Source organism: Palaemon carinicauda, chromosome 33 (assembly GCF_036898095.1).
Source record: "Palaemon carinicauda isolate YSFRI2023 chromosome 33, ASM3689809v2, whole genome shotgun sequence".
In the NCBI taxonomy this organism is placed as follows: Eukaryota; Metazoa; Arthropoda; class Malacostraca; order Decapoda; family Palaemonidae; genus Palaemon; species Palaemon carinicauda.
In genome coordinates, this window is record NC_090757.1 from 23,927,334 (window position 1) to 23,943,294 (window position 15,961).

The following is a 15,961-nucleotide window of genomic DNA, read 5'->3' on the forward strand; positions in this document are numbered from 1 at the left end:
ACTACTACTACTACTACTACTACTACTACTACTACTACTACTACTAGTGGGCTGACGTGCTGTGGACGTTAGCGATTACAGTAGTCACCTCCTCTGCTTCCTGTCTCTAACCTTTTCGGCACTTGTTTTGGTAATTTGTTAGCTTACGAAGTCAACATCTTTATATATATGGATGATAAGATCTACATCAGTCATGAATGCTCTTTCTTCCATATGCTGCCGGAATCTCCAGAAAGGTGGAACAAGGTACAGTATTACACAGAGATTGCCACATTAGTGGTCTTCTGATCACGTGCGCTTGCCGCCTCCCCCTTTAATTCGGAATGAGACTTGAGAAATATAATCCTTTGGGACCATTTTCTCCAACTTCTCCTAACGAGTTAGAGAACTCGTTGGATGACGGATCACTTACACAGTTTCAGATCCCAATTCCTTGTGACCTCCTCCTCACTCCATCATGACTACATAGGACAACAGTCTCATAAGAGATAACCCCTCGGGGCTATTCTTTTTCAGCCCTAATTTTCTAGGGTTATTGAATCTGCTCTGCTTATGTTTACGAACTATAGCAAACATAGATTTGAGGAATCCTCTCCACTTTACACCTAATCACCATGTTACCTTTGGCTCAGGGTCCCTTGGGACTTGTGCAAAGAGACTCAGATCCTACATCCTCTGGGTTCTCCGGGAAGGCTGAATACAGCCAACCCCCAGGGTCATGTTCGTCAGCTCAGTGACAATGACGCTCGCCTTAAACCTGAATTAGCCCAGCCAGTGGAAGGAATGAGAAGTCCAAAGCATAGGCCATTTTTCTTTAGGGATAACACCTTTCTCGTCTGCGAGTTAGGTTTACTCATCTCTTCTTCAACAATGACTCTTCCAACCAACATGAATCATCCAATCAGCGGTCCCTATAGCAAATCCTTATACTGGTCCGCACAGGACCTCTGGCCAAACTCCCACTGGAGTATTGAGGATCGATGTTCACGGGAGTTCAGCTCGTGAACAGGTGATCCAAGTCGAATGAACAGTTTTCTTCTGCAAGGGCTTACATGGACTAGTCATTTGCGACAACCGCAGTTTGGCTACAAAGACAGGCACATCATCACAGACCCATCCATCTGTGAAGGTCCGATGGCGGGTCTCTCAATCTACGCAAATCCGAACGTCCGTATGGACATCTGAACACAGGCTTTACATCATGAATGTATGATTATACTTTTATCAAAGAGTCTCCAAGCTTCTACAATCAATTTTATTGTAGAAAGGTGCTGGTAAGCTGGTCTTCAGTATTTAACATCTCCTCATGGAATATGTTGGTTCAACAAATCTCATTCAGGATTGGGAAGACAGGCACGGTCAGACAAGTAGTCAGACCCGAGGACATCATGAATACAATAGAATTGGGATGCTTGCCTCCAGATTCCAGTGCCACCGTCTTCAAGGAAGGATCTAAGAATTATCCTATATGACCGGTAATACCAGTTGAGGTGCGGTTTTTTTTAAATTGGTCGCACCTCTGTGTCACGGGAGCAAAATTCGTCTGTTAAGATGCTTAGATGACACTATTCTAATAGACTCGGGATCATCTCTTCTTCAAGACCGAGTCAGGCTTCTCAAGATTTGTCCTAATCTGGGGAGTGGAGTTGAAATCTCCAGAAGTCATCCCTGCAGCCAACACAAAACTACTATTCCAAGGAATGTTTACTAACGTCAGACAAGTAAAGTTTTTCCTTCTGAGAGCGGATTAGAAAGAGTGAAGAAGGCGGTAAGGACCTTCTTTTTTCTATATTTACGACCAACTTTTCAGTTACTTAGTCTGATGAGAACCACTGTTCTCCTGGGAGCACTGGGTGACTAATGGGGGAGCGTCAGATTCCAAACTCCGCAGGAGAATTAGATCTTCCATCTTCCCCCCCGGAATCGATGCTTTCCAGTCTCATAAAAAAAAGGGGGGTCACATGTGGCATTTCATGGCCACCGGACTCTGGTCTGATTTCTAATATCATGAACCTCTGGTAAAGAGGGCAGTTTCCTGGTCCCCCTGTTGTCCTTTAGTCCTGCAGTCAAAACAGTTCCCTTCAGGACCCTCCATGGAGTTGAGTAACACCACCATGGTAGTGGCTTACGTAAACAAGCAAGACGGTACCTTTTCGCAGTTGCCATCTAGCAGTACATATGCTAAAATGGCCAGAAGGCAATTCAGTGTCCTTGTTGGTTAGCTTCATTCCTGGCAAAGGAATGTGCTCTCGGACAACGTGGGCAGAGCGACTTGGATAGTGGGTTCTGAGTGATCTTTGAACCTTTCAGTAGCCAACAGAGTCCGGACTTTTTGGGGTTCCCCGCCAGTGGACCTGTTTGCGATGTTGTTGACCATTAGACTCCTGCTCTACTGTTCCCCGGTCCCGGATCCCTAGGCCCTTGGGGAAGATGCATTCCAACAATGGTGGGACAACATCGTCTACGCCTTTTCCCCATTTTGCCTGATGACAAGGGTACTCAACAAGACGAAACTATCCTCCAATCTAGCAATGACCCTCATAGCTCCGCTATGGCATCATGCAGAATGGTTCCCGGACCTTCTTCAGCTGCTGATGGAAGTTCTGAGAGAACTCCCTCCACAATACAATTTACTCAGACAACCACACGTGAACATCTTCCACAAGGCCATAGGATCCCTACATCTTCACTCTTGGAGGTTATCTAACATCTCACACATAGTTTTTTTCGCAACACATTGTGAAGAATATGTCCGGATACCTCTGAGAATCTTCAGCTGCCGTCTACCTGTGGTTGGTGTTGAGAAAGGGTACAGTATATCTCCCCTCGATTCCACTATTCCAGCAATAGCAAAGTTCCTTGTATGTCCTTGGGGGAAAAGCTCCTGTCAGTCTCAGCGGTGAAAGGTTATTGGTCAGCCTTAAACCTCACCTTTAGACTGAAAGGAGTTAATATTTCCACTTTATTGGAGTTGTCTCTCCTCATACGGAGTTTTGAGCTTTCGTGTCCTCAGTCAGAAGTTAGACCTCCTCCATGGAATGTGGTTTGTGTCCTTTGGTCCCTTAACGAACCATTACTCCAGGTATCAGATCTTCACCTGACTCTGAAGACGGTTTTCCTGCTTACTTTGGCCTCGGTCAAGAGCTTTAGTGAACTCCATTGTCTTTCCTACGATGTCTCCCATTCAAAGGGATGGGGAAAGGATATAACCAATTATCCAGATCAACTGCTGTATTGCCCAGTGAGGGGCTTGAGGAGCTACCTCGAGAACTGCAGGAGCTCGCCCTGAGTGAGAGCACTCTTCGTTAGCATGGAGAAGGTAAAGAGAAAGATCACCAAGAACTAGATCTCTGCATGGATTTGCTAGGTCATAGACCAGGCCTTGAATCCTAATCCTTCTCTATAGATGAGGAGACCGAGAGCTCACAACGTTAGAGGCATAAGCACGTCCCTAGCATTTAAGAAGAACCAATCTGTGACACAGGCCTTTCAAGTTTGTGTGTGGAAGCATCAAATGACCTTCACCGCTCACTATCTGCAAGACGTGATCCACTGGAACCTGGAGACATTTTCCACTGGTCCTGTGGTAGCTGTAAAACAAGTGGTTCAAACACCTCAGGCTCCTTGATGGACAAGTAGCAGATGGTGGAGGGCAGAGGTTACCCAGGATTAAGTCTAGGATGAATGATAGGAATGACTTTCTGCTTCTCTCTTTCATCTTCACCTCTCTTAGGGAACAACACCTATGGTACTCAGCTAGATAGCTTCCCCTGTCTGCAGGTAAAACCATTCCCCTTGTGTAACCTGTTATAGAAATACAGTATACTTGTAGTGTCACCATACCCCCTGGCGAGGTAGGATTGAGTAACGTCTATGGTTGGTTCAAAGATTCTTATTTTTTGATAATTTTTACCTAGACTAGTCCCATTGTTAGTATTACACAACCGTACAGATTGTTCAGGCCATTAAAGCGTGATATTGCACGGATTTTTAGCAAGATGTCAGGGTTTTCCCCCTTTATGCATGCGTAGCATGAAGGGGAAAACCCTGGATCAAATAACAGCCAGTTGGTTACGACTTCCACCAACCTTAAGAGTGAGTCTTCCCTAATAAAGAGTGAAATGGTTTATATTTAGTGTCAGAACTAATGACAAATCTAAAGTAATTTTCATTTTTCCTAATGATACAAGCCTTTAGCTCTTAAAACAAATTTGGCCCCCCAGCACTTATCCCCCCTGCAAGTTCTGCCTGCAAGCAAAAGTGAAGAGACAACACAGGTGTGTGTGTGTGTGTGTGAGCGGGGAAGCTCGTACTACCTCCTACCCTGCTAAAAGTGTTGTGGCTAGTCTTCCAGCCTCGCCAAAAGTATATTCCCTCATAAACAGCTCAAGGTTTGTATCTTTAGGAAAAATACAAATTACTTTCAATTTGTCATATTAGGTAAGGATACTAATTTTTTATTAATAATGGTTGAGGGCTAATTCTAAGAAAAATATTAATTTATTAATAGCTTACAATCCACTTCATAATGAGTAAAATCCTGAAAAATTATTTGTAAAGAAGATGCATCATTAAAAGACTTGGTTATTTGGTAATTTCTTTAAATAACAACAAAAGGCAATTATAGTATGAGTGATTAAGATAAAAACATTTAGAAGTTTAAGGTTATATTTTAACCCATCATTTGTTATTTCTATTTATCATAACGATGAGGTATATATTGAGATAGTAATATCAGTTACAGTAGGAAACTTACAGTGTGCGCTGTAGTTAGTAAATTAACTCTTACCTCTTTGAACGTCTTTCCCACATTTTCCTGAGGATATCCGTCAATACAGTCGTAATTCTCCCAGTCAATAACCTCCACCTTGGTTGACTTGAGCCAGTTGTAGAAGTCAGTTGTTCGACAGTCGCAGTTGAAAGGGTTGTCACTCAGTTTTACTTGGAGTTTTTGAGAACCGTTGGCAAAGTTGTCCAGCCTTTTCATAGCTTGTTGGGACATCCTTGTTTTTGTGGAATAAAAAAATAAGTAAATTGTTTTATTGAATTCAAATAGTTATAAATGACTGTTCAGGTCTTTATAAAGGATGAATGAACAAGAAAATTAAAAATTCTTAGTATTGAACAATATTGTAGTGACAGCTTCACCTCTGATAAGTAAAACTAGGCTATAATATACTAATTGTTAACAGTATGTATAGTAATTCCCTTGAATTGTAATTGGAAAGGTAAATAAGATTAGTATAGTCCAATTTATTGGGTTAAATACAGTTTGTTCCGTAACCGGAATACAAACCACGCTATTTACAAAGGGTTACCTTTTAGCGTAGCTGAAATGGCGAGCCATTAGAATTTAACGAGGGTGTATTACCCCCGCGCTAGTTAGCGGGGGGGTAGGGGAGTGGTAGCTAGCTACCCCTCCTCCCCCTCACACACAGGTGAATACTCACTTTCACTTTTGGCTCGGACTGTGACAGACGTCTCTGTCTTGGTCCTCTCTTGGCAGCCATTGTTTGTTTGTTTTGTCTTTACTTAATCGCTTACTTTTCTTTTACTCAATATATATGCAAACATGTTTTCATGTTTGTATATATATTTGAGTATAGAAATAAGTAAGTTTCCTTTTCAGATGTGTGTGTGTAGTGTACGATATCTACGTGGAGGCCTCGGCAGTTAGGCCACCACGGCGTAATTTTATGGGTGGCGATCGAGTTTGACTTATGTCTTTCTCTCTCTCTCTCTCTCTTGAGGTCGTTCACCCTTTTACTACGTGTTACTACGCCCTTGTAGCCTAGCTTCCTTTCCGTGTGTGGGGTTGCTACGCCGTACGTTTGTCTCAATTAGTTATGAATCTAATTGTAGTTGTTTTTTGTTTTTCAGCTTGTAGAACGATTCCTTTCGGGGTTTTCGTTCTTTCTTTAGTGTTCATTCATTTTTAAATTACATAATTACATAGTTACATAATTATAATTGTTATAATTCTGTTTTGGTTACAGCTCTCCTTCCGCGAGTGTAAGTGGTTGTGAGGGCACGTGCCTGTTGTGTAATTCTTGTTCCTTTCCCTCAGGATTCCTCTTCGGAGCCTTCCCGGGGGAATGAATGTGTACTAATATTATTTGTTTTATTTTTTTACAGTTACCGATCTAGTTCGTTTCTGTAATATAGCAACGGTGTGAGCTGTCTGGTTGAGTCCTGGGGATTCGGCTGTTGCTGCCTCCCCCCTTGTATTTTCGTCAGGGGCGTGTCTCCTTCTACTGGTAGTACTCCCGTGACGACGGACAGCTCTCCAGTTCATTTTAGAACTCTCAGGAGGCTTGCCTCCTTGGGCGGATAACTTTCCTTCCGAGGGAAGTTTTTCCTGTCCAGGCTTGAGTTTTTCCCCTTTTGGGGGGTTCTTCTCTTGCCTTTTTTTCGTGCGACTATGCTCTTGGTGCTGAGCGGTTGCACCTGCAGTTTCGCTCAAGGGGCTGGGCAACTGCAGGAGCTCCTCTTCGGAGGATTGCTCCTTTTAGGTCACTGGCTGACCAGTCTCTTCCACGAAGTGTTTCTCTTTCGTTCGCGAGAGAGTACACTCATAGAGACTCCTCTTCGGAGGTTTCTTCTGTTGCTGTTGGCCTCCGTCGCCGTAAGGCCCACCGTCCGCCTCGTCGTAAGGGCCTCTCATCTCCCTATAAGGGTGCTTGAGGCGCCTTTTTGGATCTCCGTTTGCAGCCTACAACTCCTTTTTCTCGATCTTCCGCCATGGTGCAGATGGACAGCAGTCTGATCTCGTCTTCCGACGGGCAACGGTCTTCCCGACGGACAACGGTCTTCCCGACGGACAGCGGTCTTCCGACGGACATCAGTCTCCCGGCGGACAACGATCCCTTCGGGGCAAAGGGTTGCCCCCACGGGGGTTCTACCTTTGCGTGTCAGGGTTTCCCTGCGCGCCCTTCTGCTCATCAGCGCTCTCCTGTTCGTCAGCGCTTTCAAGATGATCTTCCCTGCGGTTCCTGTTGGTTCCTGTTATGCGCCCTGTGCGCCCACGTTCGCCCTCGCGATCTAGAACTTCGGTTCAGGTCGGGGTCAAGGACTCTTCTTCTTTGCGCAGGCTTCCACGCGTAGCCTTCTGCTCGTCAGCGATCATCAGCTCGTCAGCGATCATCAGCTCGCCAGCGATCATCAGCTCGTCAGCGATCATCAGCCCGCCAGCGATCATCAGCTCGCCAGCGATCTCCGGATCGCTCACGTGTGTTACAGCCGGCACGCCAACATTCTCTTCTGAAGGAACATGGTTCGCCAGCTACTAGCACATGCTGATCGCCATCGCACAACCCTCAACTGCGGATGCTGATCGCCATCGCGCGACCCTCAACTGCGGATGCTGATCACCATCGCGCGACCCTCAACTGCGGATGCTGATCGCCATCGCGCGACCCTCAACTGCGGATGCTGATCGCCATCGCGCGACCCTCAACTGCGTATGCTGACCGCCATCGCGCGACCCTCACCTGCGGATGCTGATCGCCATCGCGCGACCCTCACCTGCGGATGCTGATCGCCATCGCGCAACCCTCAACTGCGGATGCTGATCGCCATCGCACAACCCTCAACTGCGGATGCTGATCGCCATCGCGCGACCGCACACCTGCGGATGCTGATCACCATCGCTCAACCCTGCGCATGCTGATCACCATCGCGCGACCCTCAACTGCGTATGCTGTTCGCCATCACGCGATCACCCACCTACAGATGCTGTTCGCCATCGCGCGACCACCAACCTGCGCATGCTGATCGCCATCGCGCGACCCTGGCATGCTGATCACCATCACGCGACCCTGCGCATACTGATCACCATTGCGCGACCCTGCGCATGCTGATCACTGCTCGCGATCGCTCACCTTCGCATACTGCTCGCCAACGCACAATCGCTCACCTGCGCATACTGCTCGACCATCGCGTCGGCATAACACAACGCGCCACCGCCAACCTGCGCGTTAGCGCTCAACAGCTTACCACCGATCGCTTGTTGATCCATATCGCCAGCGGTCCTCCTCGCCCACGCGGCAGCGTGTTTCCTCGCCATCGCGCTAACGCTTGCGTTCGCCGCCTCGGACTCGCTCTCATCCACCTGCCCACCCTCAGGACCGCTCGCCTGCGCGCCCGCGCGACCGCTCACCCGAGCGACCGCGCGACCGCTCGCCCGCGCGACCGCTCGCCCGCGCGACCGCTCGCCCGCTCGCCGGCGCGACCGCTCGCCCGTGCAACCGCGCGACCACGTGACCGCTCGCCCGTGCAACCGCGCGACCGCTCGCCCGTGCGACCACGCGACCGCTCGCCCGTGCGACTGCGCGACCGCTCGCCCGTGCGACCGTGCGACCGCGCGACCGCTCGCCCGTGCGACCGCGCGACCGCTCGCCCGTGCGACCGCGCGACCGCTCGCCCGTGCAACCGCGCGACCGCTCGCCCGTGCAACCGCGCGACCGCTCGCCCGTGCAACCGCGCGACCGGTCGCCCGTGCAACCGCGCGACCACTCGCCCGTGCAACCGCGCGACCACTCGCCTGCGCGCCCACACGCCCATGTGCCTGCACGTCTACGCTCATGCTCTCCAATGTTCGCCCACGCGCGAACCAACGGTTTTTTTCATCGCGCAGACGGATGGTGTTCCGTTGCGCGAACCTACAGTGTTTCTTCGCACAAATGTCGGCTTATTTCTTGCAGTATCCATTGCTCGTCTATGGGTTATCGCTCGCTGACCACCAGGAATTTCCGTCGCGCGAGCTCCAGGGCAATTGCGACCACGATTCCCAATGGGGTTTTCGCAGCATGACCAGCCTGGCGAGTTCTTCTGGAGCGTATTTCCAGAACACGGCCTCACCCCGTAAACACAGACCATGGCACTTGCAAGAATAGGAGAAACTTAAGGGAGATCTGAGCAACACTCCTCTATTCCTGAACCTGGGTTAGCCCTTCCCCGTCGTTCCCTGGAAGGATTTTTGGCGGGGGGGCTTTCCGTTTGAGATTTCTCCATCGGACAAGGGGTGACTGCTTACTTCTTCCTCTGGGAGCTTACCAGGTTCTTTCCCTCCTCGGTTACGGCCCGAGGTTTGGTTCAAGGAAGCTACAGGAAGATCAAGGGTACTTTCCTCCTCTCGAGCTCAGGCACCTTGGCCTTTCGTCGTTAAGTATCTAACTTGCGGACAAGCTCTATGTTGTACCATCTGGACGCGCTGACTGAGGGCTTCCTTCGGGTGTCTCATCTGTGGAGGTCGACGACCTCAGACACCCTTCCATCCTTGAGAAGAGTTTGTTTGTGCCCAAGGACAGAGACTTAGACAGCTGCTGTGCGGAGTAAATCGACTTCCGGTTTCACTCCTCCAAGGCGCTTTCTTCCAGACTCTGCAGGGCTCCAGCGCCCTTTTCTTTCAACCACGTCGGCCTAAGTTATTGGCTACGACAACTGGGACAAGGTGTCCAATTGCAGTTTCCTCCTGTCAGGAACAGATGGCACGGGAGACTCCCCCGGGGGGGCAAAGTCCTAAAAGGAGTTCACGAACTCTAGGATTGCAGGTTTTTCGCTGGGAGGATGCTTAAGGTTACTCATCCGAATGACAGCTTCCCGATGCCCATTCTCGCACAATCTCTGTGATTAGCCAAGGATATCGCGCCTGCCGTCTCTGTCAGCGAATTCAGTGTCTCTGAACCTCTATGCCATAGCGTCAGTAGAGTTGCCCGGTTGGGCAGAATGATCCATACCTTAGGCAAAGGTCTTCCTTAGGATCATCGACGGCTTCACCCCCGGCCCCCTCAGTCGATCCTTTCTTGTAAGGAAGGATCTGAGAGGGGATGTCCATAGTCGACCTCTCAGCCCTGATCAAGTTTGTCGAACAAACTACGGCCAGCGTAGACCAGCAGAATCGATCAGACTGGTAACGAGGCGACAGGACTCCTTAAACCCTGGATCGGAATGACGGGTACTCTGTTTCCATTCCATCCATCTTCCAGGGTGCTCGTCGAATTCAGCCTAGACTGCAAGTATTCCTGCTTATGATGCAGTGTGGCTATCCCGCCGTGGCATAGCAGGTTTGTTTCCCCAGAGAACTCTCCCTGCCTTCCTCTTGGCCGCTCAGGTGCAGGCTTCCGCCTCCTCTGCTGTTTGGAGGGCTGGTCAACTCCGGTAGGGTCGGGTTTCGACCTTCTTCAGCGCCGGGACAAGCTTCCGGATGCTTACCATGAGTGTGGGCTCATGGTATTTTGCTTGGAGCCTTCTCTTCCTCTGCCTCAACATCTGGAGTATCTGGCCATGATATTGAGTCAACGGCCTTACCACGTTGGAAACCCCGCTTCTCGTCCGTCCAGCAAGGTTAAGCAACGTCGGTACTTGGATGGGTGACCACCTGGGGACGCCAGATTCTGTTACCACATCCTCCGAGCCTTCCTTTCGGTTGACTGTGGCAAGACTGAGGAGAGTCGCAGTACCTGTTCTCAGTCAAGCAGAGCTTTCAGCCCTACCTTGGAACGTTTCCTAGTTCTCCTTTCCTCATTGACCCGTCTATAGTCCGAACGGTCGCCTCAGGATAAGTTCCATTTGGGGCGATCCAAGTTCCGGTGGCTTCAGGCAATGTTTAACCGGACTCCCTGGCCCTATGGGACCAGCGGAACTATTAGACCTGCAATGGGTGTTGACCTATGGAGCCTCTTGATGGTAGTGGATATTCTCGTCCTTTCCCCACCTTCTTGATGCGGTTCTCGGACTCGTCAAAGGAAAGGGGGGGGGGGGGGGGGCATGTTCCGGTCCAGGCCTATGGTCAAGACCTGAAGGATACCTCTCCATCATTCAGGCAAGCTTAGGGGCCTTAGTCTGGCCCCTCTTCAGATCCTACAACTGCCGAGTCGCCCCGTTGCGCGTCGACTTCATTCTAACCAGCAGGGGACGCATTTTCACACCTTCACATCTTGCAGTAGAGATACCGGGATGATTGAGATTCTCTCAATACCACCATCGACTCTCTCATTCCAGACAGGGGAATGTTTCTCTCAGACTATCCGAGCAGAGCCTCGTAGAGAGAATGTACCTGGGGGTCTTTGACCTTGGGTAACCAGCAAGTTCTGGTCTGGGGGACCTGATCGCGACAGCTTGGAACCTCAAGCTTCCGCTATTCTTCCCCCCAGTCTCAGACCCCGAGAGACTGGCAAGATGCATTTCGGTGATGGTGGGACAACTTCGACGCCTGCGTCTTCCCTCCTTTTTGTCTGTGGACAATGGGTCTCAACAAGACCAGGTTGTCTGTCAACCTTTCAATGGGAGAGCTCCACTGGGACTATGCGCAGAACGGTTTCTGGACCCTCTGCTTCCCCTGACGGAACTCCCGGGAGAGCTTCTCCCACGGCACAGACTACTCAAGCAACCACACTGCGACATCTCCCCGAACCGGGGCGTCGCTTCGGCTTCATGCCTGGAGACACTACGCCTCCTCCTCAAGAAGAGACAACCCGCTACAGTAGCGGTACGGAAGTCGCGTCATCTGCGATAGTCATCCACAGGGGTCTCCCAGGCAAAGTGAAGAGTCTAAGGTGGTTGGTGCCGTGGGAGATATACCTCTTCCCTTGAGGCCTCTTCTCCAGCAATAACGGTCTTATTGCCTTTCGGCGGGAGGAAACTCCTTTCCGCTCTCGGCAATGAAGCCTGACCTTCAGGCTTAGAGGAATAACTTTTTCCTGCCCGCTGGATCTATCCTCGTTCATGCGAAGCTAAGATCGTCCCTGCCCTAGTCGGAGGAAGACCTCCAACTTGGAGCACGGCCCGGACTTTTAGTCCTTTAAGAGATCTTCTCAAGACCCTTTTACGACAGGCCTCGTATTGTATTCCGCCTTGGGTCTTCTGCTCACTCTGGCCACGGCCAGTGTGTAAGCAATCTTCTTGGTCTCTTACTACTCCCCCCTTTCTAAGGAAGAGGGGAAGGCAACATTCAGGCTCGCTCCTGAGTTGTTGGCTAGACTCAGAATCTGGGGGTCCTGGCCCTTCGGTCCGATTCATTCAAGATTTCGAGTCTCCATTCTGTGTCTGATGTCCCAAGACCTTCTCTTTCTTGCCAGTAATGGAATCGAGAGGTTAGCGCTGGGAACAGCTGCAGTTTGTCCTCAGTTGCAGCCGATTTGGGAGCACAAAGAGGACATGGGGGGAGAGTCACCAGTATACCTCTTCAGCCCGGACTCAAGGACATTCATCTCGACCTGTCTCCAGACCCTCCCCCATCACGTCGCCCTACAGCACGATGTTGGATACATCGCAACGTCCTTCGCCTTCGAGTAATACTACTCTGTGACGCAGGTGCTACAAGCTGGAGTCTGGAAACGTCTAATGACCTTCGCAGCCCGCTTCCTGCAGGGCGTGACCCACAGGAGTCTCGATATGTTTTCTATCGCTCTGTGGTGGCGACACAACAGCTGGTCTAACCTCAGGCTCCTTTTTGGACAGGTAGCAGAAGGTTGAGGGCATTGTTATCAGGTTTTAGTCTGCATGAACGAAAGAAGTATGTCTGGCCCTTACTTTTTTCTTCATCATCCCCTCTACGGGGAAGCAGCATCCTGGTCTCTGCATAGCTGACCTCGAACCTCTGCAGGTAAACCATGCTTCCTTGTGTTCCGAGTATTGAGTCAATACTGTCGCGTCCCCCATACCCTGACGAGGTGGTATTGGGAACGTCCTAACCCAGAGTTCCTTCTGGAACTCCAGGTCAACTGCCTAGGACGGGTCACACTTCTTCCTTCACACACAAGCTTACGTAGGCCACATGGTTCCTTGCGGAGCAAGGAACTTGTGAGGTGCAGGGACTCCTTTTCTCGAGTGCGACTCACTCGGATTCTGAGTCCCCGGGTAAAGCCAAAGCCAGTATGGCTGGGGACTTTCCACCCTTCCTAAGGGGTAAGTCACCCTTTGTAAATAGCGTGGTTTGTATTCCGGTTACGGAACAAATGACAAATTCGAAGATAATTTGTATTTTTCCTAACCATACAAACCTTAGCTATTTACACATATTTGCCCGCCAGCCCTGTCCCCCAAGACAAGTCCTACCTCTAAGTGAAAGTGAGTATTCACCTGTGTGTGAGGGGGAGGAGGGGTAGCTAGCTACCACTCCCCTACCCCCCCCCCCCCCGCTAACTAGCGCGGGGGTAATACACCCTCGTTAAATTCTAATGGCTCGCCATTTCAGCTACGCTAAAAGGTAACCCTTTGTAAATAGCTAAGGTTTGTATGGTTAGGAAAAATACAAATTATCTTCGAATTTGTCATATTTCTCTTTCACCATGTACTTTATTAATGAAGTTATCTTATGTCCTCTTTAATTAAAATCCCGAATCCATTTGTGTGGTTGGGTGTTTGATATATTTTTATGCTTTTCATGTAGGCCTACATTATCCTCCAAGATAAGGGGAATCTAGGCTCTTGCTATTTTCAACTTTTCATGTACAATCCTAATTTTCATTTATTCTTTACTGTTCTGTTTCTTTCCCAAACTGTGCTGCTTTCCTTGCTGGGGCCTTTAGGCTTGTAGAATCTGCTCCTCAATTTTATCCTTTCTATTTTAGCCGTTTTATAGGTTGGGGACTGTGCACTACTGTATTGTTGTTGGCTGCAAATTGGAGGAGCTTTGGTGCCCTTCTTCCCTTTTCTACCTGGACTAGGGAGTTTTACTGCCTTATGTGTTTTGTATCCAGAATTGATAAAAATGTCACCTCTTGAGGATGGCAAGCACACAGCTGTTGGTCACAGATTGATGGCTGAGGTGATATGGCCCTCTGCTTACAGCACAGGATAGGGACTTATCCCCCACCATGATCAACAGAGGGAAGATTACTTGATACACCCCTGTCTATAATTAGGAAGGTGCCAGAGTTTTTTCTTCCTGATGAAAACCAGCCTGGCTCTTCATTGGCCTCCAATTACATTGCTGATTCTCTTTTTGGGACTGAATACTCATATTTGTGTGGGTAGAAGATCTTCTCCTGAGTAAACTGCTGAGCCTTTATCCCTTCCAAGGGATGATGAGTCTCACCATTCTCGTCTCCCGAAAGTACAGTATTGGACTTTAGCCCAGGAGCAACGGAAGCAGAAAATCCAGTTGCAGTGTGCCATTTTGGGTTCTTGGACTAATTTGTGTGTGCAATGAACTGAGTGTAATGACTAAGGTGCCAGATCCTGGTAGGTTCTTGGTCATTGACTGACACTTCAGTGTGCCCTTCAGTGATCAAGATTTTCTCTGGAGGTACCAGGGTTGGATCGTGCTAGCTGGTCCTGAATTGAGGTGACAATCATAATTGTGGGATAAGGAAATCTCACATCCTGTTGGTCCAACGAGATCTCCCCCCCCCACCCCCTCACTTTGATGCCGCAAGGTTCTATGGACTAGAGTCTTCTCTTGAAGAGACCCAGTCTATGAGTTAGTGGCCATGGAGGCTTCAGCCATGGCCATTCTTCAAGCAGTATCATGGCTTGACCGGTCATTACTTACTTCAAAAGGATGATTGGGTTTATCAACTCCTGACGCTTGGGAGGACAGAAGACTTGGGCTGTTTGGTATACAGTGAATTTTTTATATCCTATAAAGCAGTGGGCTAATGGGGTTTTTAAAGAAAGGGATTTTCTGGCCTCGTGGTTCTCAAAACTAGATGGTTCAGAAGTAGCACTGTTGCTTTGAAACGCTTTGATGCGGGTTTTCACATGACTGTCACTGAGGAGTCACATGCAGGTGGTGGTGAAGAAATGGAGATCTGCTTTGCAGGACTCCCTGATCCTCTGTATAGTCAACTTCATGGGCCATGGCTCTTCAAGGATGGCTTGTTGAGAGTCTTATGTTTATGAGAAATGTCCAAAGTTCTGCAAACTTATAAACTGTGCCTCAATCAGAGTGTACTGTATGGAAACTGGCATACCGAAGATTGAAAACAGATGGGTAAGACATTTTTTTATTATAACAGGACGTACATGCTGGCAAGGATAGGCAAATGGAGATGTAAAATAATCATCGATGGTACTCAACATTTACTGGTTGCTGTGCATACTGGTCGGAAGTGGTCCTTCAAAATCTATGGTAAATCCTTGATTTTTTACCTTTTACCCAGATTTCTGGGTATTCCACCGTTTCTTTTTGTGTAGTGAAATATTGGAGTGTGGTCGGCATTCGGACGCTAGGCAGTCTGCTTGCAACACCTGGCCACAGTTCACGAACCACTACAGCGTACATATTGGCAAGGATAGGTGAATGGAGATGTAGAATATTCATTAATATTAGTCAACATTTATTGGTTGCCGTGCGTACTGGTCGGAAGTGGTCCTTCGAAATCCATGGTAAATCTCTTGAATGGGACATTGCTTTGATAAGTTCAGTTGCTGGAGATCTGTAGGACTGTGGCTTGCAGTATGCACAGATGTTACATTTAGCAATAATGCAGCACATGTTGTCCATAGAGTAAGGTAGATTCATGCTATGTACAAAGTGAAGCTTCCTGTTGATGCTGGGAGGGATGAGAGAGTTTCATATGTTTGAGAAATGAGTTTGACGAGGTGATGCAAGAGGCATGAGATAGTAGGTCAATAGGGATGTTGTTGAATCCCAGGCTGAAATTTATTGTTTTTTTTTTACAAAGGTGACATCTCGATAATCCATCTTAGGATCTTTTCAATCTTGATTTTGCTAGTCGCTCTGATGTTAAACATAAAAGCCACAGTACGTTGGTAGATAAGTAAACTGAAGTAGCTGGTTTGGAAGTATCTCCACATTCTGATGAATTCGACGAGGGTGTATGCTTCCTTCTTGATGTTATGATGCCTGTTTTCAGTGTTATTAAGCGCTCAAGAATCAAGGCTATGGGGCGATTATCTTGAATCGAGCCTGTGTTAGTTTTGTCAGATGCATTTGTCTCCCAGCCACCTGTTGAGATATTACTGTTAAAAGAGTAATTGGTTCCTTTGACTGGGC

At 48.6% G+C, this 15,961-nt stretch overlaps 1 protein-coding gene across 1 annotated transcript in view; it reads right to left on the minus strand.

Annotated features, from left to right (window-relative positions):
• LOC137625898 (phospholipase A2 inhibitor) overlaps positions 1 to 15,961 on the minus strand; it is a 65,290-nt gene that overhangs the window by 27,006 nt on the left and 22,323 nt on the right. Inside the window, exon 6 of the mRNA XM_068356867.1 lies at positions 4,790 to 5,003. Coding sequence (XP_068212968.1) covers positions 4,790 to 5,003 — 214 coding nt within the window. The remainder of the gene's footprint in view (positions 1 to 4,789; positions 5,004 to 15,961) is intronic.